Source organism: Drosophila sechellia, chromosome 2L, assembly GCF_004382195.2.
Source record: "Drosophila sechellia strain sech25 chromosome 2L, ASM438219v1, whole genome shotgun sequence".
Taxonomy (NCBI): Eukaryota; Metazoa; Arthropoda; class Insecta; order Diptera; family Drosophilidae; genus Drosophila; species Drosophila sechellia.
Genome location: NC_045949.1, coordinates 20,262,143 through 20,289,857, shown reverse-complemented (window position 1 = coordinate 20,289,857; position 27,715 = coordinate 20,262,143). Strand labels below are relative to the sequence as shown.

Below are 27,715 nucleotides of genomic sequence, written 5' to 3'. Positions count from 1 at the left end.
AGCTGAGGCAGCGCTGTCGGCGCGACGCGTTGAATATAGTCGCGTGTAACCGTAAAGATAAGTTCAGTCGCGTCACAGACGCCGCATTGTTAACAACTGTAGCCCAAACAGCCACCGCTCACGGAAAAGCCAACACAAAATATAGAACTCAATCGAGGCGAGCTCGGTGGTTCTGAATTTCCGATCTTAAGTCAGCCAACTAAGACTATAGTCCACACAAGTATATAGAAATCGCGTTCAGTACATAAGAAACACAAAGCTAACGCAGGTGTGAGTGCTCAAGAGTTAAACAATTGCAACAAGTTGTCGTTCTTTATCGATTGTGCATTCGTTCTATGCGGAAACGGAAGCCGGTCGACAACGCGGCGTATGCGTAATAACTTCCAACGGTTGACAACACGGCGTATACTTTACCTGTATCTTTCTTAAGCGAACAATGCATATATTTCGGTGTTTACTCTATCTTAACCCGCGAATGTGCATTAAATAAATCTATAGAAATTCAAATTTCGTTTTACTTCTGAGAGACAAGACACAGATATTTTTGAACTGAAAGTTTTGCTAACATTTAATGAGCACGTGAGCTGAAGAACAGTAGTAATTGTTTTTGTGCTGCCCGTTGCGCGCGTGTGTGTATCAGTGTGTAAAGTGTAAGCAACGTCCTTGTGCCTCCCACTACTGCAACTACCACAACCGAATATATATAGAGACCCCAGTTGATATAGTATAGCGTGCGTAAGTCGTTACGTCGCTCACATCGTCACTTGGCCACTGCGCAATCGCCGGAAAAAAGGAAAGGAAAAAAAGGGAGAAGTAAAAAAGAAAGGAGGCAAGTTCAAGTCTAAGGACACACAACAAAAACAACAGTCGGGCAAGGACAGGAAAATGAAGCCCGATTATAACTACTGCAATCAGAGCTACTGCGACAAAAGCTTCGGTCACAACCAAGGAAATTGAGGCAAAATCGCAGCCCAACTCGGAACAGTCGTGCTGGATCACCAGCGCCGCTCGGGGCGCCAAACAGGTGCCTATTTAGAAACCATATAGTGTGTGATCTGTGTTGTCCCGTCCCGTGTGCGTTTTATGTTTGTGTCCCATCATCACCATCCACATCATTGTTAATTTTGGGTTCTTTAACGGAGAGTCGTGGTCTATGATGCGCGATCGGCTTGCCTCGCTGATTGTGGTGAAGCAAGAGGGCGGCAGCAACACGAGCATTAGCCACCACCAGGCAACGGCCATCAAGTGCGAGGCCGCACTGTACACTCACTGCGAGAGCAGTTTGTTGCAGGAGATCAACAACAACTCCTGCTACAGACAGAACCTCAATGCCCCGACACACCAGCAGCAGGCACACACATCACACCTGCAACACGCACAGCAGCACCAAACACACCAGCAACATCCCCTCTTGCCGCCGCCTCTGCCGACTTTGCCTTTGATTTACCCCTGCCGCAACCTCTTCCCCGACGGTTGCGATATCAATCACCTGGCCTGCTGCAGTTCCTCCAACTCCAACTCCAACTGCAACTCAGACTCGAACTCCACCTCCAGCTCACCCGGCAACAGCCACTTTTTTGCCAATGGAAACACATGTATGTATTTGGTTTTCCCTTTCGGCTTATCGGTGTTGGTGTCTTTTTTTTGTATTTGTGGTGTTTTCTTCTAATTCGCTAATAGCACACGCGGCGTATACGCAATGTGCAGTGCGCATTGCCAAATCGCCCAAGAAGCTAACTGTTTGCTCAATCCGTTTGCGAGGGCAGGTCGGGAAAAAAAATCTGAAAAATGCACATTGAATAAAAAAGGGGGCGTGGCTGGTGGGGGTAGCTTGGACAACGCACAATGACGACATAAATTTGCATGAAAACTGTTCAAAATGCATCATAAAAACGGTGAAAATATTAAGCTCCTATTCGCAAAATACGAGCGCAGCCACAGCAGAGGTCAAAAAGATAGGTCAGAAAGCTTGAATATCGTTAAGCAATTATTAAAAAATAATTAAATAATTAAAAAGCATTTGGTGTTATGAATAAAAGGGTGTAAAAGCAAAAGGAGCTCAAATAAATTTCGGGATTTATTAAGCACCACATCAGAATTAGTTTCAAGTTCTCATTTGCTTTAAAAATCGTAAACTATGAAATTTTGTGCATTTGCATAAAATTAATTGAGGCAACTATCCCGAACTGTAAAGACGGGCTTAAATCGATTACCACCACTTTGACCTTAGTTGTGTGTGCAGACCCGTCTTGGCTCTTGGTGAGCATGTGCTGCTGTTTTTGGTGTCGTACACATGTTTACCAGCGTCAGCAAAGCGCCGCAGTTTCAGCAGACGGCAGCGGACGCAGCCTGACGCAAAATGATTTACAAGCTGCACAATAAACACCGCACACAGAAGCAGTGCGTCCGATTTCCACACAGATACTCACTATCGACGGGCAGGGATGACCAATGCATTTTATTAATAACCGCATAAAAAAACATCGCCGATTGAAGCTCAAACATGGGGAAGATAGATCGATCACTTAGTTGCCGAGTGGATGGTTAGGTGGGTGGTTAGGTGGGTGGTTGGTTGGGTGGTGTTAGGGCGCCGGTGGTGGGGCATCCGATTATTGGGCTTACTAAACGGCTTGAAAGGCTTTGCCAATTCATTCGCTGCGGCAAAGTCGGTTAGCCACTTGTTAGCCGCTTCTTAAGCGACTGTATTTTGCGGCTAACTTAGCGCCCATTAAGTGTTTCGCAGCAATCAGCTTTTAAGCACTCTGCGGTTAGTGTTTTCCACTGCAAGTGAGTCATTAGCCTTCAACTCGCAGGAATCTACTATATGCACATTCTAAATTGATTTAATTGTCAATATTACAGCATGATTAGCATATGGATAGGTATCCTTTCGATAGTCTTCAGATAGATTTTTGAAGAACTACAACTACTTAATTAGTTTTTATGGTGAAACACCAAACCGAGGGTTGCCAATCGATTGCAGAAGTGAAAATGCAGGGCGAAATGCTCTAGACTCAGTTGACTATTAGCCGTGGCCAAACAAACATCTCTATTTATAAGTTGGCTATATAGTACCATAATGGCGATGGGCGCCAAAAGTGCCCGACATCGGATGACAAGCCAGAGCAAAACAAATCGCCGAAGAACATATGACCAGGTGAGGTGCATCCACCAGTTGGGGTACATAGTATTTAAGCCATGACGCCAGCGGGGCCATGAAATCGGCCAGTTTAACGGATTAGGCGGCACACAGTTTTCACATTACGGGTGTTTTCCCGAGGCACGAGTGCCGAAAACGTCATCGTCGCGGCGAAAACGAAAATATGTGACGAAACCGTGAAAAGATTGCACTCTCCTTGCGTCAGCTGCATCCCAAAATGTGCATCTCTATATATATATATATCTCATAATTGGTTCGATTTTATTTTCATTATATTTATGGCTGGCCACGTGCTGATGACGTCTTATTCGGGGGATGAGTTGGCTGAATGCCGCGGTATTATCACAAGTCAGCGTATTTCTTATTCCTACGACTAGTCACATTTCGAATTTTGTTTTTAGTTGTGTTTTTATTCGATGCTCACGACAGGGCGTGTGAAAACACCGTTGCCTTTACTCTCTTCTTTCCGATTTGCCTTGATTGCTCATACGCCGCCCGTTCAACATGGCAACATCTCTTGGGCGTAGCCAATTGCATTTCAACATGGCCCAAAGCGACCGGGCAAAAGGTTCGCCCGAGCCGCACATATGGAGTCGTTGGATGCACTTGGCCAGGGATCGAGATGCTCTCGGCTTCCCTCGCTGATTAACCCCAGCGAAACGAGCTTGATAAATGATGCAAAACACAAAATACCTACCTGCTCACATATCTATGACACCCGAAAAAGTTAAGATACAAAATATATCGTAGCCCCTTCATTGTATAGTTTTATTCACGATCCGTCGAGCGTTGTGAGTTATCTCCGCGGCAGCTGTCGGGATGGCCATTGTTGATTGTTGCCTCTTTTGGCCATTCCTCATAGTCGCAGCGACACCCCACACCGCCACGCAAATGTAAACCATCCCCGCACACAGCACACCGGTTTACCCGGAGCAGCTCCGTCTGCCAAGACCAGTAGTCGCCTTCCAAGTTTCGTTTTCTTTGGCCAAACACACGAGCAAACATTCACAGACGGCGGCACAGGTGTATCGAAAGGCGTTAGTCGGATAGCCCACTAACATGGTTAGGATCTGAACATTTTGCCAACTCTTTGTTCTTCGGTACTGGGCTGAGCTTATGCCCAATTCGATGGGCATTTAGTTCCGCTAATAGTGGACTTAGAACAAGGGAATACAAATAGTTTACAAAAGCAATACCAATTATAATTGCAACTATCTAAGAGCTTTTAAGAAAGCGGTTAGTAAAATGATCCATTAGATATTTAATCCAGCTCCATTAAGCTGTCATCAATTCAGCTCGAAACTTTTCCAAATACTTCTGTCTGTCATAATCGCAATCTTCAAATTTAAATCCATCTGCAACCTATGTATCTCAACTATCTCTGAATCAGCTCGTCTCGCACTTTTGCTATTCATTTTCGCACTGTGCGAATGAGTAAAAACCACAAAAGTGAATTTGTTAATTTGTGTTTTTGAGGTGATTTTTGCTTTGTCTAGTTTTGTTTTGCTCTGGGACTTGGGATTTTTGTTACTTCTGCTATTTCTGTTGAGGATGGGATGGGAGGCCCGCGTCTCAGATGGCTAGGCAGATGGATAGGAAACTCTCGATATTAGCGACTCGGGCGACTGCTTAATTATTTGCGTTGATTTATGCGAATTTTATAACGAAACGCGTTGGGGGAGGGGAGGTGCCATTATGGTCGTCATCGCTGATCGATGGCCAAGACATCCACAAAGCCACAAAGCAACAACATCCAAATGGCCAGAAAGCATTGATGGACCAGAGACCACAGACCAGCATTAGTTCCAGTTCCCCTCGTCGGATTATCGGGGAACTCAAATCAGATGCATAATGGACAACCCACCTCAATTACGTAATAATTATGGTGCGCCCGGTTTAATTGTGTTTATTATATTGATTGTGAGCGCGTTTCGTTATTAATTGCCGATCGATTCGATTCGTCCGATGGTTCACACGATGGCGGCGATTCGAAAACGAAAATAAATGCGGAAAGCGCGAATTCTTCTGCTTGTGCATTGTTAGGATAATTTCTAAATGCGTCTGCCTTGTTTTAAATTTAAACAATCGCCGCGTAATTAGCCAGCACCAATATGCCCAACTAGCCGCAGCCAGCATCGCTCTACCCTCCCAGTTCGATGTCCAAATTGCAGGTATTTCTGGCTGATCGCGAATAGAACCCGAATAGAATCCCGGGTCGATGAAACTATTCCAAGTGCCATTCGATTCCGCATAGTTGTCCTCAGTCGGGGCATTCGATGTAATATATAGCCAGGGCGGAAGTCATTCCAGTCTAGTTCTAGTTCTAGTTCTTTCATTTGATGTTCAATGATAACATATACTTCTTAATCTTAAATGAGAAGATGAAAGATATATTTTCATTAAAATTTAAATTTTACCAAAAGGCTTTAGTAACTTAGAGATAATTTGGGGATGCTAAAGTGCTTTTCCGCAATCAATCAGTACTCAGCGGTCGTGCTTCTGCATTTTAGCCAACATTCCGCGGCTGGGTTTGTTTTGGTTTCGATTTCTATGCCACTTCCCTTCCCTTCCCGTCGAGTGCAATGTCCACGGATCACGAGGCGTGGTGGATGTCCCATCGGTGGCATGCCAGAAGAAGAACGTGCTGTCAGTCGGCGGATGAAGCCACTGCCAAGACGATGTCATCAGTGCACCACTAGCACCACCAGCCAAGTCAGCAGCATCCTCATTATCATCTGCTGATCGGCGGCCTGGGAATGCAATGCTTCGGTGAGGCGTCGCCAGAGTTCATCCGACATCGGGTATTGGACAGCGGACAGGTTTTCCTTTCGGACGGCTCCCCTTGGCGGGTCTTTCTTTTATTTTGGCCACTTTGTTGCCGGTTGTTGGCTGTTGGTTGTTGGTCAATTTCGACTGGCTCTCGCACATGTAAACCTTAATTTGAAACTGATTGGATTGCCTGGCCGTTGGCCTCTTGTTGTGGCGTTTTTCTATTTTTTCTTTGTGCATTTTTTGGTTATTTCTTAATTTTGCCATGCACTTGATGAGCTCGATGTGAATTTAGAGGTTTTTGGCAGTTCGACTGCCTTGAATCTGTCATAATTTACAAGACAAATTAACTATTTAAATGTGGATATGTACGAACGAAATAAATGTATAAATTTTCATTTAAGCCACCACATATCTGCAAAGTTACACATATATGTTGCAAGACATTTGAGCAGATGCTTTGTTTTATTGCCGCAAGTTTGCACATGGTTTTACATTCAACGTAATTTTGGACACCTGACACCTACGTCTCTCTTCACTTCATTCCCATTCAAATGACCTAAGGTGTAATTAAATTCGGCAAAAGGCATTGCACAACGTTTAACTTTAAATTTTAGCGAGAACAGGCCCAGCCATAAATTGCAATCAAATCGAGAAAATTCCGAAAAACACGTTGAGAATTAAAACCGAATGAAAAATCCGGCAACAACACAAAAACCAAACATCAAGCATTAGTGCGTCGTCAAAAATGCAAGAAAATTTATTGTCTATAATGTTTGCTTGGTTAATTTTATTATTTTAATTATTTGCTGCTGGCTCTCCTGCCTTGACGAATGTGTTCGCCGAGTTGTGAAAAAGGCAGTAAAAAACGTTGGAAAAAGAAGCTGCATTTAACAAGTTTTCCCCTTGTGCGTACGTACGCCGTTGGTTTTGTAATCAAACATAAATTGTTTGCTAACAGTCTGCATCTCTGTGGCCGGGCTAGAAGATTCGTCGTCTTCGCGGCCAGTTCTTGTCCAAAAGGAAAATCCGCCAACTGCCCAGCAATCGAAAATAAAAATGGAAAAAATTTAAAAAAAATTTTTCAAAAATTAAAAAAAATACCTACGAACAACGATGCGGTGTACAAATTTTCGTTGTTCGCCTAAGTAAGGCTCAAATTGATGCGATTTTTGTATGTTCTCTACAATGTTATTTTCGGCATTGCAGTTTATGAAGCTCTTCGTTTAAATTTATTTAATTAAAATTGAAGAATTAACACAATTATTACAGCTCCAATTAGCCAAAACAAGGAATTATTTATCACCACTTTACCATTTAAAATTAAGCAACCGCTTTGCTCATAACTTGTTGGCCACTTCACGCACTTTTCGATGCAACTTAGCCTCCATACTTTGTATTTCAGCAGGAGTGCATTTGCAATTCGCCAGCAGCGTGGCCAATAATTCCATGTTTTTCCTTGCTACATTGTCAATTGGCTTGTTTATTTCATGTTTTGGCGCGCAACTTGTTTGCCAGCCAGCGTTTCGTTGTCTCGTTTGTCGTCGCACTTGAAGATGCGGCAGACACTGAAAAGCGAGATTGCAACTGCCGCATCGGTTTGATTGGCAGACGGACGGCCCACGGAAAGTCCGATCGGCCTAAAGAGTCACTGGAGGTGTTTAGGCCAGACAAAATACCAAACATAAAATCAGATTGCCACCAAGATTGCAACTAACCGGAATACTTGGGTTTGTCAGAATTTTTGCCATTTCAGTTGACATCAAGCAATTCGATTTGGCCACCTTTTACCCATTTAACCAGATCATAACTTACGCTCCTTTTGCCTTCTTTATCTCTGATTGATAACACGTAACATTGCTGCATTGGCCAACTATGGGATATTTAAGCCCCTGCTTAAAGGTTACACGCTGAAAGCGAAACTCTGCCGAGTAGAAAAACAACATCCTGTGGCTATAACTATTTTTAAACAGCCGCCTTTTTGGCCCACTGCAGAGGCGGAAGAAGAAGAAGGAGAAGAGGAGGAGGAGCAGGAGGAGGAGCAGGAGGAGGAGCTCACGTGCAAAAATAACACCGAGCTGGGAAAAATCGAAGACCCCAACGAGCCCCTTCCAGTCGCCAGTTTGATGGCGTAATCATCGTGGGCAGACGGGAAAGGGAAGGGAAGACACCGCCGGACGGACACATTGTATATATAGGCCACAGATACACCCCCTGGAAACTCTCTGTGACGTCATTGTGGAAAAGTGCTAGGTCGGGGTCGTCATTCGGCGTGTATCTCTGGCTGGGCTCTTTCTCTGTGGCTCTCTCTCTCTCTCTCTCTCTAATTTCCAACAGCTGCCAACGAAAGTTGAACCCAACCACCCACTCGTTTCGCCCAGAGAGGGCCTCACGACTCTCACGTGGCTCCCAAGGTCGTCCGTTGGTTGGGTGTTCGCTCTTCCCCGCTTTTGTTTTTGTTTGGCCCCCCACGATGATTTCACACTTGTAGATACTGCCAGGATACACAAAGCACACACACACACACACCCCCCGCCGAGGTCCTTGATGTAACACGCCTTCTTTTACCATCAGAACTTTGGGTTTGTTTCTTTTTATGGCTGGGTCGGTTCCAAAGGACCTTGGAAGTCGTGTGCGGAATTTAAGCAGCAGGATACGAATTTTCAGGCGAAAGTAGAGGCAGCTGATTATTTAATGGGGGCTTTACTTCATTTCGCGGGTGTCCCTGAAACTTTATACTTAATTACTTTGAACGGTGCGAAAAGTAGAACCTTATTCAAATAAATCAAATAGATACGTTTGAGAGGAATTTTTAAAATATGTTGAAATATTTTAAAACCAAGATATGTTAATCTTAGGCGATTCGCGGAAAACCTATTGGCTGGTGCCCATAACCATAAATAAACGATGAAAACTCAGCCTAGCCCAACAGCTCATAAATTAAGCGCAGGAAAACGAAAAATCACAGGTGGAAGTGCGTCAAAGAACCGACTTCTGCTCCCCCGAGGCATGCAACATAAGCAATAATCGGAGACAAAAGACATGCAATTATACAACTTGAGGCGAAACAACTCAGACTTTGGGGGCTCGTGCCAGAGGCATATAATTAAGGCCCGAAACACAAATCACAAGCAGACCAGATATATACGCGACTTTGTGTGCGTGTGTGTGTGTGCGACACGCACTTGAAACTGATGACGTCCTTGGCTTTGGACTGGCACAATCCTCGGCTTGGGGTTCACAGGCGATCGATAAAGCCACGCAGGACTGTTCGTGACCAGCGGCTGTTGCCAAGTTCTAAATAGAACTCGTGACGTCAAGGCGGAAGCGAGACGGATGCACTCGCTGTCCCACTCTGCGTATGCGTAATATTACGTATACAACGTGTGGGAGCGAACAGTAAACAAAAAGACTGTCCAGCGAATTAGGAGCGCAATTAAACGGCTGATTTCGGTAGCGCGACAATTAGAAGATACTCACAATCTATATAAATAAACAAAACACAGATACAAAGATACAAATGAAATCACTGGGGAGCTGGCTGGAAGCTGGCTTCGAGCCAAGATGCCATCGCAATCAGCCGCATCGAGATTGGCTTAATTGAAGCGGCGACAGCGAGCGTGTCTCATTACCAAGTCAAACACAAGCTGGGTAGCAGACGCCGCTGGAGTTTGGCTAAAATAAAAACACAACAACAACAAGAAGAAGAGGGCATCGATGTGACAAGATTGTCAAATAACTGGCGGCAGTGACATCAAACATTCGATGCAAAACACACTCCGAGATACGGGTATTTGGGCTATAAAACACATCTTGAATTTCCATAATTTCGACTCAGCCGGTTCTTCGGTGTTCTTCGGACCGCTTCTTGCCATAAATTCGCGGCTCGAATTCAGAACATTGCAATTAAAATAACGGATCGGTTCTCTCTGGCCAAAATGGCCAACAATTTTGCTTATTCAAGCTAATCTGCATTTTCTCTCCCACTTTTGGCAGCTTCATAAACTTGAATTCATAAATTTGCTTCGCGCATTTCCTGACCAATAGACAAAAGCAAAAAAAAAAGAAGAAAAAAGCGTGATTCAAACTCTTTGCTGACCTTGAGAAATTATTGACAGCTTCGCTTATAAAATTAGAATTCGAAAGAAGAGAAAAGATTCGTATTCCTCCCTTTTGTGCGATTCTTATTTGGACTTTCGCTTGGCGATGTGCAGCTTGCAGCGGGAATATAACAAGTTCTTAAGTTCTTTATAATATTAGATTGTTATATATGGCCATAGAACTCTTTTATGATTTCAAGTTTTCAAGTTTTGTTTATTTCATTTTCGCTTTGTCAGGCATAACGAATGGGGAGTTGTGAACAAATGCAGATATAAATGAATCGATTAGCAGCGAACCAGTCGCCGAGATGAATTCCAAAAGATTTCGAATCGTTAAGCAGTTGAGATATGATCAAAGGAAAGCTCTTCGACTCAGATACATTAAATTACATTAAAATGTTCACCAAGCTTCTTGGTAATTGATTCAAATTCTGAAGAAAGTACATCCTTACAACTATTCAAATATCATTTACAATCGAGGGTATCCATAAGTGAATCAGACGTCATCATTATATTCGCACCTTGCTCTGAACAGGATCTAGATACTTTCTGCGGCTCCCCCATTAGGCGGTTAATTTATGCGCTACTAAGAGAATACATTAAGTCGTTCTTCCCGATGAATCTCAGACAATCGGTACATCTGAATCTTCAGTTTTATGGCCCCAACTGTTTGGTGCATCATAAAAATGTTTAATTAATTTTCGTTATATCCATCATAATATCGCTTTTAATGAGTTGCTTTTAGACACAAATTAACACTGCGGGACACTCACTTGACCGAGTAAAAAAATGTAATTCAAGTTGTGCGGGGCACTGAGTTTATTTGTTTATTTGCAATGCATTTCGACAGGAGCGGCATTAAAGGGAGCTAAATTTATCAATTTTATAAACAAGTCTGCTTAATTACTTTTAAATTTCATTAAGAACTTTCTAGCAGTGCGGAGAAAAGAAGTTTACTTGATTAAAATTATAGAATTTACTATAAGAATTTAAATGAAAGTAATATAAAATAACCCAAGCTGAATTGAACTAAATAGTAGCCTTTGTGTAGTCTTTAATCACTCCACTTCTCCCCAATCCCCGCAAGTCTGAGCTCCCTGGTGCCCACATTGTGTTCTAGTTACGTGAAGGGGCGCCCACAATCATCGCCACTGGTCGGATGGCCAACTTCACCGTGGTTGCGCAACTAAGCCGTAAGCCGTGCTGATCCGAGATCCGAGCGGACTCTGTCCTTGAAAATCTAATATTCTCATTCTCATATACTCAATTAAAACCGCTGCTGGTTGCGGCGAATAAAAACCGGCGCTTAGTTACAATTTGCAGATGCTTAGGAGCCGTCAACGAAACTCGATTTCGGAGTGCCAGACGGCTAGTGAATTGCAATGGTGCAGCCAGTATGCACTTATCCATGTGCATCTGCAGGTGACTTGAAAGTTCTCAGACTTCGGCTGACCAAATGGCGGTTTCATTGGATGGATGCACTTTTCGAGTCTGAGGCCAAGAGCCTTCACTTTTCTTGTACTGCTGTACTGCAGTTCCCCCAGGGCATTGTTCTGGCACTGCGCTCGTCTTCGCCAGCTGGGAACATTTTTGGTTCAATTAACACGTTTGTTTTGCAATCGAATTAATTAACTCTCTCTAAATACGTTCATTTGGCAGCCAAGCAATGGTCGTGGCTACAGGTTTCGCCTAAGTTATGGCACTATTAAATTCTAACCAGACAAATCAGCGCACTCAAAATGTACAGCAAATCACATTAATCGATTAGCGATTTGGCGTTTATGTATTTCGGGCTGATAAAACCGTTTTGGGTTATAAATTTCATATTTAGCGTTAATTGAAATATTTCCAAGTAAATGCGGAATAATTTCAGAAGAGTTGCGTACGAGAAACCAACTCACTGTTAATGATTTTATTAAATACCTTTAATTTATTGTGGTGTAAATATAAACTATTTGGAAGATCGTTTATTGAATAAGCTACCGCTCCCCTTTTGGCCAAGTAACCACCACAACCACGTCCTTTGAGCCACTGTCAAGCAAAAGCCTTGAACCACAAACCCCAGAAAACCCAGAAATTGGTAACAAGCAGCGCTAACTAACCAAGCCAATGCAAAGCAAACAAGACAAAGGCTAAGACAAATAGCTGATCCGAAACGCGCCCAGTTTCGGATTTGGGTATTCAATTTGCTGGGACCTCCTTGGCTCTGTGGGCCCAGTTGACTTACCCAGTTAACTGTTAACGGTCTAAACGCTCCAGCTCGATCGCAATTGGATAATGAATGATGCTTTGAACTGTGGCAAATTCTTTTGTCTCTTGCCTTTAACATTGAACTTTTCGCCATCTCCAGAGCAGCGGCGACCGATACAGATGCAGATACATCTACAGCTACAGATACAGATAGCGGTAGAGATGCAGATATAGATTCCGAGATACACTTCGATTCCCACAGCTCCGGATGATTTATGGCCGCTCAGTGGGTATGTAAGTGGTATGTGGTTGTGGTATGATCATGGCGGATCTAACGGATGAAACAAGAACCTTGTTGTGCATTTGACACGCCACGGAAAGAGGGAAACATCGGGGCATAAAGAGTATCTCAGCACAATAAAAATAAAATGCGATGAATTTTTGTAGTTGCCAATAAGCATAGTCGATGATCGGTGATCGGTGGATGGATCGCTAGATCGGCACCCATCACTTGCCGGCAATTGTGCATCGATCAAGAGACACCGATTCCGACCTTGTGCCCCAATCCGCGGCAGGGAAAGAAATGCGTGCAAAAAGCGCCACAGTCTTGTGCCTCTTACAACGATGATCTGTGACTGCGATCCAAAGACGCGAAGGTCTAACGAATTTTGGCTTCCAATTAAGAGTAACAAATAAATGCCGATGATTTCGGCATCGCATTTGACTGCGTTTCTCGCGTGCTGTCGCCCAATTGATGTTGCCAACTCGCAGCAATTAGCATAAATTAAAATTGGCTTACGGCGCAATCCGAAGAGGAGGCGGCCAGCGGGTGCGAGAACCCAAGATGCGACCGGCAATCCGCTGGCGATGAGAGTAAAAGTGAACCAACCGGTTCGGGTCGTATCGCATCGGATCGGCTTCTATAGTTAGTCTCTGAATTTATGACCCGAGAGCCGCCCACTCCCCCACTCCCTGGCCACCAGATCCGAGCGATTCGATGCGGTCTTAGAGCCAAACGCAGCATTCTCCGCTTCTCGCAACAAAAAGCAGATACTATTTGAATTATGTAGCCTGAAAGCCCTTTTAACACTGAAAATTCACAGAACTATCTTTTCATGGCTCAATTCCAACCGATTTTTAATTTTTACAATAATATATATATATATATACAATGCTTCGATATCACCTTAGTGTTAGTTCTGCTTCTCTGGCTAGCTAATATACCCGCGGAAAGGGTAGAGAGTCAGAAAAAGCATCATCGCAGTTCTTACTGTTTTTCTGGCCCATAACTGTGACTGGTGCTTGTGCGGTGATTTATTCTCGAGTTGGCCGCTGCTCGTGCTCTTAACTTGGCCATATCTCAGCGTTAGCTTTTGCTTTTGCTTTCATTCGGCTGCTGGATGCGCTGGAGACTGGCGATTTAGAGACATTCTGACACAAAAGCGTTGATGTGGCTAAATTGGCAATGGCTGCAGCATTAAATTGTAATCAATTCTTGTGTCCACTGTTTTTACCTTGTTTTGTTTGTTTTGGCCCGGCTCGCATGGATCGTCGACTGGTTTATCCGAGATCCATAATGAACAAAACACTATGTTCTTACAGCTCCATTCTGCGTGTCGCTGCTCAGTGAGCTGTCAACGGGCAGATTATCGTTATTTCCTTGGGCCGCATGGTGTTGTAGTTGCTTTTTGTAGCGGTGTCGGCTTACCTATTTAGATTGCATGGCTAATCAAGGCGAACAATTAACAAATCTAAAATAAACAGAAAAGGAATTTATTAGTGTTGATTCGGACTTGTGTTAAGTGCAGCCTTAATTTGCAACAGGTGTCGAATTGGCGCTTTCTGGCAATTAACAAATGGTACCTTTAACTTATTTAAATGTATGTTTCAAACATTTTACCTAGAATTAGGTACACATTTTTAAGGATCTGATCTGATTTTTCACTTTCATTTGCGGACACCAAGAGTAAACAGTCCATGCCACTTATTTGCATGCCTCAACACATTAATTGTGCAATTAAGATTCCCCTCGCCAAATGCAACCGATTTGGGGAAAATATACGAAACGCATTTGGAGATGGAGATTCCTCGTCGTCCTGCTGCAAAATCGTGACTCTTCTGCCTCGGCGGGGAAATCAGTTTGCGATCTTTTCACAGCAATAATGCATATTAAAATGCCACGCTAATTGTTATTGCAACCCCCGCCATCGCCCCCTTAACCCTATACCCCAGTTGGACTGGCAATTAAGTAATAGACAAACAAACTTTGGCTTGCGTGTTGCCACTGCAACTGCAACAGCAGCAGCAGCAGATGCAGCAGCATCTGAACTCTGTGCATCCAGCGAATGGACAAATTTTTATGCCCAACCTGAGAGCCCGAAGTTGTGTGTTGGCCAAGGCGCTTCTGTTGCTGCCTTAGACTATTAATTACCACCAAAATAAAAAAGCTAAACAAACTTGGGGAAATCGAAGCCGGCAACTACTGTTTTGCGTTGGTGAACGAGGAAAAATATGTTGCAGGCAGCCATAAATTTACTGGACAACTTCAATAAAAGCGTTCTGTTGACAAGACTTTAGTTTGTGCAGTCAATTGATTGCAGGCCATTAAATAATCGTATAAAATTTCAGTAAAGTATTTGCTTAATTTTCGTTAAGTGCAATTAAAAATTAAGGTGTAGAAGTAAAGAAGTTCGTGGCATCGAAGCTCCACTGCGAGCAAGTGGCTGCAATTGAATTTAATGCCGATTGTCGGGATCAGAAGACGTCTCTCCGTGAGAACCCCCTAAAAAATGGGATTAGGCCCAGAAAATTAAGGCAGATCTTGTAGAGCGGAGGGAGCGCAGTCACGAAGCTGGCCCCTCGGTTGCTGCTCTGTGGGCCTGTTGGTCGGTCTAATCCCTGCGACGAGAATGAGCTTGGCCCCCCGCAAAAAGCCAAGACCCTATATAACCAAGACCATAATAAAACAATTATGACGAAAAATGGAAAACAGAAAACAAAACGCCAAGACTAGGGCGACCTATCGATGGCAAAAATTTATCACACCTTAGTTAACCCCGACACCTTGCCGAGCCTGAAACAGCGACAAACGTGGCTGGAATGCGCCAAAAACCGAAACCAAAACAGAAAACTGAGGAAATATGGCAAACGTCTCGACTTTGACTTACACTGACTGCAATAAGTTAATAGTTCGAATTCGATTTCTTTCGGGGAGAAGCGCCCCCAAAAAAGCAAAAAAAAGAAAAACCCAACCAGCGACCAACTTTGGTGCTGGAAAACAAAGCTTGTCTAATGCCAAAACCGAACGAAAAATCGCAGGAAAACGGAGTTTGGCTTTTGGGTGCGTTCCGTGAACTCCACGATGTTTTTTGTGTGTCAGCCGGTGTGGCAGAGAAGCCGACAACCAACCAGCACTACCAACATCTAGTGCTAATGATGTAGCCCGATCTCCATGATGATGACGATGAGGCTCCGGGGCGATTCGTGTGCTTCATTATTGATTTAATAACAGTCTTGAAGACACGCTTAAACTGCAGCAAGTTGACTTCGGCTGAGAGTCAAGTTGTTGCCGATGATGATGCCACGAATTCCACACCACACCACACCAGAGAGCCAAAAGGCAGGCAAAGTCTGAACCTGGCCAAAAGACAGCGCCATGTCAGTATGGGCTTATATCTGTGAATGAAATGGGGATGTGCATATAGTGGCCGATCATGCTGATGATGATGTTTGCTCGTCTGACGATCGTGTTTGTGTTTCACAGTGCGCCAAATGGCCATTTTCCCAGTGCTGGCGTGGGCGTTATCAAAATATGGCCAATACGGGCAATGGATATGGGCTGTGGACCGTGGACTGCGGGCTATGGGCAATGGGATGGCAAATGCGAAATGAAAGTGAAAGAGTCACGGTCTTGCGAGCTATTAAAAACTAATAAGGAAGCCAGGATGCGACGATGAGAGGGCCAATGATGGGCGTATGTGTAATTCGACATGTTCGCGTTTCTAGATACATGCATATCTTTTAATGCGAAGCAAGAGGTGAATAGGAAGTCCAGCATTTGGTTACAGCACAGATGCCAAAAGTTTATGGGCTTGCAGTTTAGGGTGTTCGAAACCATTACGTACTCCTTGTGTCTTTGCAGCACTTGGAGTAACTTGGGCATAATGTCGTAGCAATCCTAATGGGCTAACAATTTGCTGTTTCGAAAAGATTTTCCCAAGAATCCCTGCTTTCCTAGCCGGCTGCCATTTCGCGATTGCTTTGTGCCGAGGCGCCGAGGGTAGGCCAGTTCCCAAATAGATAAATCTATTGTATCTGGCAGATACAAAACTCAAATTTAGATATGCAAACGTTCGTTTCGAGCAATTTTCCCGTACTCACACTAAATCAAATCTTCATGAGCATCGGCCATAGCCATAGCCCCCAAACGACAAATATATGGGTTAGGCTCACTTTGCGCGGTCTGGTGGCCCAAAGGGGTTAGTGGTGGGGTGGGGTAGGGGGAGGGGCAGCTGTGTGCATCTCGCAGATACGAAGGCAAGACAAAAGGCAATATTGGCGTTTTAATGCATGTTTTGCCTTTGGTGTTTGTGGCTGCTGCAACCTGCTGGGAAAAACACGGAGCTGCCCGCTTTGTTTACGACACTTTGGAGGGGGTTGGCGGGGGCTAATCGATTTGGGAACCGATCCCCCGCATGCTCAAAGCGCCCACCTCCCCCCAAGCCACCCACCCAAATGTTTGCTCAGCGAATGAAAGCGAAACCCGAATGCAAGAAAAACCCAAAACGTGCAACAATGGGCACAAAAAGGGTAGGGAAGCCAGCTGGAAATTAACACTAATACGATTCCGAGGCGCAGGAGTTGGAAATCCGCACAGACCCATAGCCAAAGCTACAGATACATCTACTGCCAGACGTCGCGTGTTTTGATAGCTCGCTGATATTTCGGGGATTTTGAGGGAAAAACAAAAAAACGTTCAGAAAAGCCAACAATGCAGCGAGAAAATGCCGATTTCTTCTAATGAGCAATTTTACATTTGAAGAAACGACTTGGCTTCAATTAAAATTAAATCCAGAATAAATGGTTTTAAATATAAGACTTTACCTAGATTTTTGTCACAGTAATATCTAAAATTTCAATCTTTTCTGATGCTCATTCTTTTTGTTACGAATTTTTAGTTAGATATTTTTTTGCATCTATTTTTTTGTGTTGGCCAAGCTTCCCACCTCGAAAGCAGCTGCACCTTCTTTGGTGGCTTCGATTTTGCGAGTCGGATGCGCCTGGCAACCGATAGAAAAAATCTCTGCCAGAAACCTAGCGAAAATCCATTCCATGCCCGTAATTATGTAAGCGGCGTTCCAAAACTGGCAGCTTATTTATCTTTGTCTCAGCCATGTCAATCAGTCGGTGGCAGAGCCAAGAAGTCGAAGGCAATGGCAAAGGCACCACCAGCTCCGCTCCACTGGCACTGATGCACTGCAGCATCATGGGCACCTTTGACCCGCCAGAGTGAGCCGAGTTTGGTGGGGCGCCGCTCAACATGCAAATTAGGCGGCTCAATCTGTATAATAAATGTGGGGAAAACCAAGACCTTAGCGGGGTAATTCGCGTTGGTATTGGAAGTGGGATTGGAGCTGGAAATGCGACTGGAAGTGGAACTGGGAGTGGAGGATCGATCGAGGGCGAGGGTCTTCTAAATGGGCAATCACATGCCGAAATTTCGGCAGCAGGAGTCATGATTGTACAGCATTTGGTCAACATATGCAGATGTCTTTTTTGGGAAAATATAGAAATATATCCACGAATACTCGTTCATCCTCTTGAAAATAGATTCAAATTTATTGTAATATATTCAGTTTACTGAAATAATATTTAAATCACTTATATTAAGATTATAATATCATCATTCTTTTCATATCCAGACAAACTGTTATAGAGTTATTTTCGCTCACATTGCACCCATCTAAATCAAGCCAATTTGGCTGGGATTATCCAATACAATAAGGCACACACAAGTCGTATAAATTAATTCAGGCCATCTTAACGTACTCAGAGATACTAGATGTATCTGTGGAGTATTAGTCATATGCTGGCCTCTGCTCGCTTTGGGCTGCGAGTAAGAAGAACTCAGACTGGCATCGATGATGATGATGAGGCCGGTGATATAACAATTCAATTAAACCAGTTTGCACAACGCGCAGGCATCTGCAACTGATCCCGGCTAACACCTTAACGGCAGAATTCCTTTATTAGAATTTCATGCTAATGCCTCACACCCATTCCAACCAGATCGGATTGCAGTGGACACCTCCTCTTCGCTGGTGCTTCACTTTGTATTTGTATTTTATTCATTTAACGAATCTGCTCTTTGCATAATGGCACAGTGGACACTGGGCTGCGCGGAAAATGTTTTAGCCATCGCAGGAATTGTCTGTGCTTAGGTGCACTTACTGTACTTGATAAATTTCGCTCAGTGCACGTTGGCGACAAGTGTCGAGCACAGGTATTGGCCAACTCACAGATATAGGCATTTAGGTAGAAGCGGGCACAGATACAAATATAGATACAGATACAACTGGTTGAGATGCGCTCGAAAATGACTTCAATCCGTTCGGCTGGCCGTCTCGGGTTCGTTTTGATTTGGCTTAAAATCGGAGCGAGCGGGACGGGATGGGATGGGGCTGGGGATGGGTATTGCGACTATGAAATGTCCAAGATGGCCTTCGGTGATTTTTGCAGCGATTAAAAAGCGATGACGATGTGGTCCCCGCTGGTTTACTTAGCATTCGAAGTGGCGCAAAGAGATTTATACGAATTGCTGCGACAATTCCAAGCCATTCAACCATTTTTTGTGCCCGTCGCCGATCTTGACTCACTCAATTGAAATTCTTGGACAATGTTATTGTCTTTTAATGATTTTGTCGCTGTGCATCTCGACAGTTGATAGCCAACACTTTCGACCTTTTGCCACGGACAGTTAGCTAGTTCTATATCGGCATTGGCATCAGCATCTGCATCTGCATCTGCATCTGCATCTCCGAACATGGCTGACACAGTTTCGGATTACATTTAATTGTACGGCGTTATTAGGTGCGAGTGCGACTATTTCCCCCAGTGCGGAATAGGTGAATAGGTGCTGCTAGGTGCCAGTTGGCTTTATGCCGGCCGAGATTTATGCTCGCCTCGAAGAATCCATTAAATCTGAATTAAACGACCGGCGGTCAACTGCATATTAGTTACCAATGGGCGATTTCGTTAGAGATTCAAAATAGAAGCGGCGGGCAGGCACGAAGATCATTAGGTTGAGCGGATTCCCCGCTAAGTATTTATTTTAATTAACAAACAAAGTCGTCAATAAACATCCATGTTTAACAACTTGAGAACTCCGGTCAACAAAATATTACTATTTTAGGCATACATTCCCATTCAACATAATAATCCAAGAGCTTGGTCAGCAAGATCAGGTTTTATCAGTTGATTCCAGGAAATATTACAGCAGAAATTTCCCTGAATGAGAATTGAATATTTTCGTTTTTTAACTGGCATGTCAAAAGTCACGCTCAGATTTCTGTATCTCCCACATTGGGAGTACTTCTTTTTTTATGCTCTTTCTTTGTTGTATTTTTTTTTATCAATAAACACACCTTTGCGGTGCGGCAGCCTACTTGGCCAGAAACAATGCCTCCGCCGGAGAGCCAACTCCTGGCCTGGCCCGTGTTCCCAGATCAATGTGAAATATCATTCCGAATATGGCCTTGGGTCATTTAGAAAGCAATTCATCGAAGACGCGGCTGCGATCTGCAAACAAAGCCAATAAAAATAGAAATATAAATAAAAGATGCTGAATAAAACTACCGTGGGCTACTGCCAAAAATGCTACCGGGAAGAGTGCGCGATAAGATAAACATTTAAGATTGCCCATTTGAGCCATTGTCTGCCGATGGCCCCAGAGCGAATAACATTAGGAGATTTGTAATTTGGGCTGGGTAGCAAATTTCCAGCATATGTATATGCATTTTCCAGCCTCTTTCCGGCAGCATCTTCCCCGAAAAGCTTGATTTTCTAATTGTTAGAGGACCCGCAGAGCTGCAGATTTTCTGGCCGGCTCGTTAACAAATTTATTACAATGCAGACAGGAGGATGAGGAGGAGGAGGAGGAGGAGGAGGAGACGTGGCCATTGCATAAGCTTGCTAATTTTTTCGTTCGTTTCTCTTCTTTTTATATAATATCGCTAATACATATTATTTGGCAAGCTCTCGGCCCAGGCTCTGTACTTTGAACTGCGAACCCACAATGGAGGCAGATGGAGAGGCATGGTGGATGAGGTGGAGGCAATGGGGGACCTGATCAATGGACCTGGACATGCAGGCATCTGCCGAAATTGACAGGCGAGGGGAATGGGGGGATGGGGAGGAGGAGCTGCTTGCGCAGTGACCCAAAGAAATGGTAATGCGAGCCGGCTCGTCTCGTCTTCACTTTTTGGCCAGGTCAAAATGGCCCATGCCCGGCCACTCAGTCATTGAGTCAGTGGGTGCCACAGTCCGTCGCCGTGTGAAGATCTGTGAGAAGTATACAAATGGGTCTCGGGTTCGGATCGGTTTGGTCTATGGTCGGTCTATGGGCCAAAGGAGTTTACTCATTTTGGGGCAGGTTTTTCGCTTTTTCTTCTCGACTGCAACTGGCAACGTGGCAGCATGGCAACTTGGCAACTTGGCGGCTTCGATGCTATCGCCTTTGAAATCCACGACAGCGACAAAGCCAGACTCATGGCCTAATAGACATGGAGGAGTCCCCAGTCCACAGTCTGCAATCTGCAGTCTGCAGTCCGGGTCTTCGGTCCCCGAGCAACTAACTTCCTGCAGTACCTTTGATGATGATGCTTCGTCTGGGCCTAGACTTTCACTATTAATTGTCGATTTTCATCAATTGTTGTTCATTGTTGTGCTAGCCATCTTTGTTGCTTAATGGGTAGTGGGTACTGGGTAATGGATAATGGGTAATGGGGTTGGTATTTAAAGTTGTGCAAAAGCCCAAGACCCACAAATAGAGACACAAAACTAAAACTAAAACTAAAGAAGAGAAGAAACCCCAATTTCTGTTTCATATCGAAATTGGATCTATTACTCAATGAGCGACCGAGTGAGAGACAATTTGATTGATTTATGCAATACCCGTCGACTTTTCGGACCTTTTCTCCATTGTCAGTTAATTGCTCGATGCAAATCAGAAGATGCACTTATATCACGTGCAATTTGTGGGCCAAAACAGCCTTGCAAGCCAGCAGATACTTCAGCCCATCCGCGAGCTGCAATGCTGAGATACTTTCTTGGTTAATAAGATAATTCAGTGTACTATGCAAAATGTAAATATCTCACAGCCGAAGAATGCGGCAAATTTGGGAGCAGCAGCAGCACAACATACATATGTGCATCATTTTTTTTTTTTGTTAACCAAATGCAGCAATTAAGCACCCAAAAGTCAAGTTATGCGTTTGGCTTGCATTTCGATCCGTTGATTGCGTTGAATGCTTGTTTCCATGTGGTTTTTATTCATGGTTGGATGGAAACTGGAAATTCTAGTAGAATCCGAAAATGGTTTCTAACTTGCAGAAGATGTTCCAGTGCTCGCATGATTTGTTGCACCTACTGCCATCGCAGACTTAGCTCGCCTTACCTTACCTTATTTTAAAGTTTTCCAGAAAGCGAACGTTTATTGAACCGTCTTCGAACACATCTTGTGCCGTATTTCATCCAGCTATCATGTATATTTACATCTATATAAATGTATTGCCTTATCGACCAGCTCTCCCATTATTTTTTTATGACTGCCCCTTTGAACTGTGTCCACGTTTATGTTTTGTTTCTCGACTCTTGGCTTTGTCCGAGACAACTGACACGACAGCCGCAGCAACATTTATTAATTTGTCAAATTCAAGCCGAGGCAGACACGTTAGGAAATATTGCGAGAAACTAAAATCTGCTAGGCTGTGATTATTATTTTCGTCATTTTGTTGCCGCTTATAACTAATTCTCGCAGATAAAAAGTGTCAGGGAGTCAGGCGGCCAGAAGTCAGCAGAGTTGGGGGAAAATCTGTGGAAAAGATTAAATGAAAAATATGCGGACAAAACGCCAGTTGATTGGCAAAACATGAGCATGTGTGAATAATAGTTTTCGTTTTTGGTTGCTTAGCTTGTCTGATTGTTTTGGCCGGTTTAATTAATGGTTAATAGAACTCGCTGACAGTTTATGAGTTGCCAAAAACTCTAACTGGCTCTACATAGTTTAATGGGAATTAACGTAATATTGAATAGTACTATATCAAATATGATCATATCCGATCAAATATGGCTGGTCTTTTTTGATTTATAACATCTTGCCAAGAACCTGGTCTCCGATTTCCAGCATAAATTATGCAAATTGTGCAAAATGATTTCGCAGGGGCGCCGCGAACTTTAGCTTGCATTTTGCAACGCGAAGCGGCCAAAATATTTATTATAATCAAAATCCGAACACCCGCAACGTGGCCAGGTTGCAGATCCGCGCCGTGCAACATCGGACAACACAATTTATTACATTTTATGTGCCGCATTAAGCGGCGATGGAGATGTGATCCTCGCTCAAGTTTGTTTCCTAAGTCTTTGCTTGAATCTTTGTTGCAAGTTGCTAGCTGCAAGTTGCTAGCTGCAGCGTGAGCGTGCCTCTTGGCCAATCCCGCCACACACAATGAGGAGGTGTCTCTCGACGACTCTGGGATGTTCGAAGTATATCCATACACATTGTGTGGCTACCTATGGGGACAGCAGAGCCTGGGACTGAGATTGAGACGGAGACCCACAGACGAAAGACCGACTGCAAGACCGAGCATTTCTAATTAAGACATTCGATACGCCGCTTGCGTGTGGAACGCGAGACAATTGGGCAACGAGCGGCGGCAACATTAGCACGGCAGCAATATGAATCTGCCCATATCAGCGCAGATTTGGCATTTCACCAGCCATTTAGCATTAAGCTCACCCCCGGGACGCCGTGTGGCATTCATGCCCACTTGACTCTGCGCATTCTAAATGGCTAAGACCTTTCCTCCGAATTATCCTTGCAGGTGCAGCGGCACTAACACCAGCACCGCCAGCCACTGAGCCGAGGAAAATAAAACCACTCGGCGCGGGCAAATTGAAAGTCGGGAAAACTGACAGCAACAGCGACAGCAACAGCAACAGCGACAGCCGAGCAGCAGCAGCTACCAGCACAGCTGCCACATCCGCGACAGCGACGACACTTGCCGCAACAGCAGCAGCAGCAGCAGCAGAAGCGGGAGGAGCAGCATCAGCAGCATCAGCAGCAGCAGCCAAAATCAGCCAAGTGAGGCTTACTAACCAAGCCACAACAAGCATGTTACTTCTGCAACCCAATGTAAGTAGAAAGTATCTAGATACATTAGTCCTTGCAAGGGATAAAGCACTAGTATCAGTTTGAATAGTAAGATGCCAAAAGTATTTGTTTATGTTTTTTTTGCAATTGAAAAGCCAAACCCCCACTGAGATACCATTTGTGAAAAATTAAACACATAAATCCATGCAAATTTGGCGAGCCCATAAATGAATGGCCGTGCTAATTGCCAGCTGCGAGGAGGTGACTCCTCTGGAGGAAAGTCATTTGGCGAGGTGAGGAGATCAGTTGCGGCGGTATAAACAGCAATTAGCCATCTATTGTTAGGTGCGTTATGTTGGGATAACACCTCGGCATAAGCATAACCAATTAGGAAATCATCGACGAGGAGTTTTCGCAACAGGGGTTGCTTTGCCGGCCAAGGAGCCAATGGCAGTTGCTGCGGGAAATGCGCATGTCGCTCGCCGGAAAAGCTAGACTCCACCCCTAGGGCTAGGATATCTATCTAGACGGGAACCGCAAGCTCACTAAGTCATTCGTGTCGCGACTGTCTTTCGTTGCAGAGCTCCTTTAGTTCATTGTCGCCCTTCGATAACTTTTCCACGCAAACCGCCTCGACGACCACCACGACGTCGGCATCGGCAGCTGGACACCACCAACACCATAACCACCTCCTCCATCAGCAGCATCACAACCAGCAGCAGCAGCAGCAACAGCAGCAGCAACAGCAGCAGCAGCACGAACATCTGCAACAGCAACACCAGCAACACCTTGTGAATCCCCAGCAACACCTGCTTAAGTCGGAGACGCTGCTCTCCCATGAGGAGGATCAGTTGATCAGCAACCTGACAGACTCGTCTGTCGTGTCGCACAGCGAACTCTTCTCGGATCTCTTCTTCCCTTCGGACTCCAACAACTCCCTGCTCTCGCCCACCACCAGCGGCTATCCGGACAATCCCGCCGAGGATCTGACCAGCTCCATTGAGAACCTCACCAAGTTGACGTGCCTGCGGGACAAGCGACTGTCCTCGATCCCCGAGCAGCAGCTCAGTTCCGAGCAGGAGCAGCAGCTCTGCCTGCTCAGCCTGCGTTCCAGCAGCGATCCGGCTATAGCATTGCACGCACAGCAGCAACAGCAGCAGCAGCAACAACAGCAGCAGCAACAACAGCAGCAGCAGCACCAGCAGCAGCAACACCTTCAACTCCAGCTGATCTCGCCCATCGGAGGGCCCCTGTCCTGTGGCAGCAGCTTGCCCAGCTTCCAGGAGACCTACTCCTTGAAGTACAACAGCAGCAGCGGGAGCAGCCCCCAGCAGGCGTCCTCCTCCTCCACCGCCGCACCCACGCCCACTGACCAGGTGCTGACCCTCAAGATGGACGAGGACTGCTTCCCGCCGCTGTCGGGCGGGTGGAGTGCCAGTCCACCCGCCCCCTCCCAGCTCCAGCAGCTGCACACTCTGCAGTCCCAGGCCCAGATGTCGCACCACGGCAGCAGCAGCAACAACAGCAGCAACAACGCGGGCAACAGCCACAACAACAGTGGGGGCTACAACTACCACGGCCACTTCAATGCCATCAATGCCAGCGCCAATCTGTCGCCCAGCTCCTCGGCCAGTTCCCTCTACGAATATAATGGTGTCTCCGCAGCGGACAACTTCTACGGACAGCAGCAGCAGCAACAGCAGAGCTACCAGCAACATGTAAGTACAGGAAAAAGGGAAAAAACATTTAAATAATAATTTTTTATTGTAAAACTCTTTTGGTTTCCTTTAAAGTTTAAAATTTATATAGTAGTATATTACTGACTCTCCATAAATGGCTCTCTTCCCTTAGAACTACAACTCGCACAATGGCGAGCGTTACTCGCTGCCCACGTTCCCCACGATTTCGGAGCTGGCTGCGGCCACCGCGGCTGTGGAAGCTGCTGCGGCGGCCACCATCTCCTCCCCTTCGGTGGGCGGTCCGCCGCCAGTACGCCGAGCATCGCTGCCGGTTCAGCGAACCATTTCGCCATCCGGCTCCACGGCGCAGAGCCCCAAGCTGGCCAAGATCACGCTGGGCCAGCGGCACTCCCATGCCCATGCCCTACAGCTTAACTCGGCGCCCAATTCGGCGGCCAGTTCGCCGGCGAGTGTGGATCTCCAGGCGGGCCGCCTGCTCCAGGCTCCGTCACAGCTGTGTGCCGTTTGTGGCGACACCGCCGCCTGTCAGCATTATGGAGTGCGAACCTGCGAGGGATGCAAGGGATTCTTCAAGCGGACCGTGCAGAAGGGCTCCAAGTACGTCTGCCTGGCGGACAAGAATTGCCCGGTGGATAAGAGACGCCGCAACCGTTGCCAGTTCTGTCGGTTCCAGAAGTGCCTGGTCGTAGGCATGGTCAAGGAAGTGGTGCGCACGGACTCGTTGAAGGGTCGCCGGGGAAGACTGCCCTCAAAACCGAAATCGCCCCAGGAGTCGCCGCCATCGCCACCCATCTCGTTGATCACGGCCCTGGTGCGCAGCCATGTGGACACGACTCCGGATCCCTCGTGCCTGGACTACAGCCACTACGAGGAGCAGTCGATGAGCGAGGCGGATAAGGTGCAACAGTTCTACCAGCTGCTGACCAGCTCCGTGGACGTGATCAAGCAGTTCGCCGAGAAGATTCCCGGCTACTTCGATCTCCTGCCGGAGGATCAGGAGCTGCTCTTCCAGAGCGCTTCGCTGGAACTGTTCGTCCTCCGGCTGGCCTATCGCGCCAGGATCGATGACACCAAGCTGATCTTCTGCAACGGCACCGTGCTCCACCGCACCCAGTGCCTGCGCTCCTTCGGCGAGTGGCTAAACGACATCATGGAGTTCAGCCGCAGCCTGCACAACCTGGAGATCGACATCTCCGCCTTCGCCTGCCTCTGTGCCCTCACCCTGATCACAGGTGGGTAACGTGTCCTTATATAAGGAAAAATACTCTTGCTTTCTAAACTTGATCAATCCTACTAGAATTCAAATTAAACCTTCTGATTTAAGTCTTTGTTCTTGCCACTAACTTGATAAATAGTTTATAATTGATAAAAGCTAATGCTAAATTAAATCCCCTTATTATTGACTGAATCTACAGAACGCCATGGCCTGCGGGAGCCGAAGAAGGTGGAGCAGCTCCAGATGAAGATCATTGGCAGTCTGCGTGACCACGTCACCTACAACGCCGAGGCCCAGAAGAAGCAGCACTACTTCAGCCGCCTGCTGGGCAAGCTGCCGGAGCTGAGATCCCTGAGCGTCCAGGGATTGCAGAGGATCTTCTACCTGAAGCTGGAGGACCTGGTGCCCGCGCCAGCTCTCATCGAGAACATGTTCGTCACCACATTGCCCTTCTAGAGGCGATCATCAAGCGTATCATCACAACTTGCTTCCTTAAACTAGCCCCTAAGTTATGCCTCCTAGGATATACAGAGAAAGGACCCCATGGGACTAGCTTTAGTAGAACCCTGAAATAAATAAATCTCACAACAGAAAAAAACAAAACCGAACCGAACAGAAATGAAGCGAATCGCAGACCCAGGCCATATCCTTAGTGTAGAGCTAGGTAGTTAGCCGGACAGCCCCGGCTCCTTCGATAATTACGGACATGAATATTTGAGAGGGGGTTTCCAGTGCACAGCCTATGGCTCCTGCGTGACTCGTCAGCACCGCGAGCTCCAACTTGTTGACGTTAATTGTTAAATTGTTTAATTTCAACTGTCAAAACCGGAATCAACGGCCGGCCACGCAATGGCAACACTTTTTATCTCGGACTTCGAAGCCTGGTCAACATTCGGCACTACGGACGGAGAAACAACGGACAGGGACAGAACTCACTCTTGCTCTCTTGCCTTTTGCTAACTTCTAGTCAATTGATTTAGGCGAATCAAATAAATAAATAAATAAAATAAGGGCGCGCAGCAGTAGTGTTATATAATTTATATGCCAGACCCCGGCGGTTCTCTTCACGGAAATCCTCCAATGAGTTGCACAAATTGGGATAAAGTACGATAGCCTATTATTCTTAGATTTCTTTTAAAAGCTCGAAGATAGAGGAGAACGCTGTGGAACTCCACTATCATATCATATAGTTGCTATAAGCCGTGCTTGCCC

At 45.5% G+C, this 27,715-nt stretch overlaps 1 protein-coding gene across 1 annotated transcript; it reads left to right on the top strand.

Moving 5' to 3' along the window:
* On the top strand, window positions 1-27,650 carry LOC6618183 (probable nuclear hormone receptor HR38). Its single transcript, XM_002042422.2, has 5 exons — window positions 1-1,595; window positions 23,319-23,629; window positions 24,169-25,305; window positions 25,439-26,519; window positions 26,703-27,650. The coding sequence occupies exons 1-5, from the start codon at window positions 1,154-1,156 to the stop codon at window positions 26,957-26,959; spliced, it is 3,228 nt and encodes a 1,075-aa protein (XP_002042458.1). The 5' UTR covers window positions 1-1,153; the 3' UTR covers window positions 26,960-27,650.
* The last annotated feature ends 65 nt before the right edge of the window (window positions 27,651-27,715 follow it).

Bases quoted from the DNA above. Each gene is read 5' to 3' on its own strand.
- LOC6618183 (XM_002042422.2), top strand. From the start codon at position 1,154: ATGATGCGCGATCGGCTTGCCTCGCTGATTGTGGTGAAGCAAGAGGGC. The intron at 23,630-24,168 runs GTAAGTAGAAAG...CTTTCGTTGCAG, and splicing joins TGTTACTTCTGCAACCCAAT to AGCTCCTTTAGTTCATTGTC. The intron at 25,306-25,438 runs GTAAGTACAGGA...CTCTTCCCTTAG, and splicing joins AGCAGAGCTACCAGCAACAT to AACTACAACTCGCACAATGG.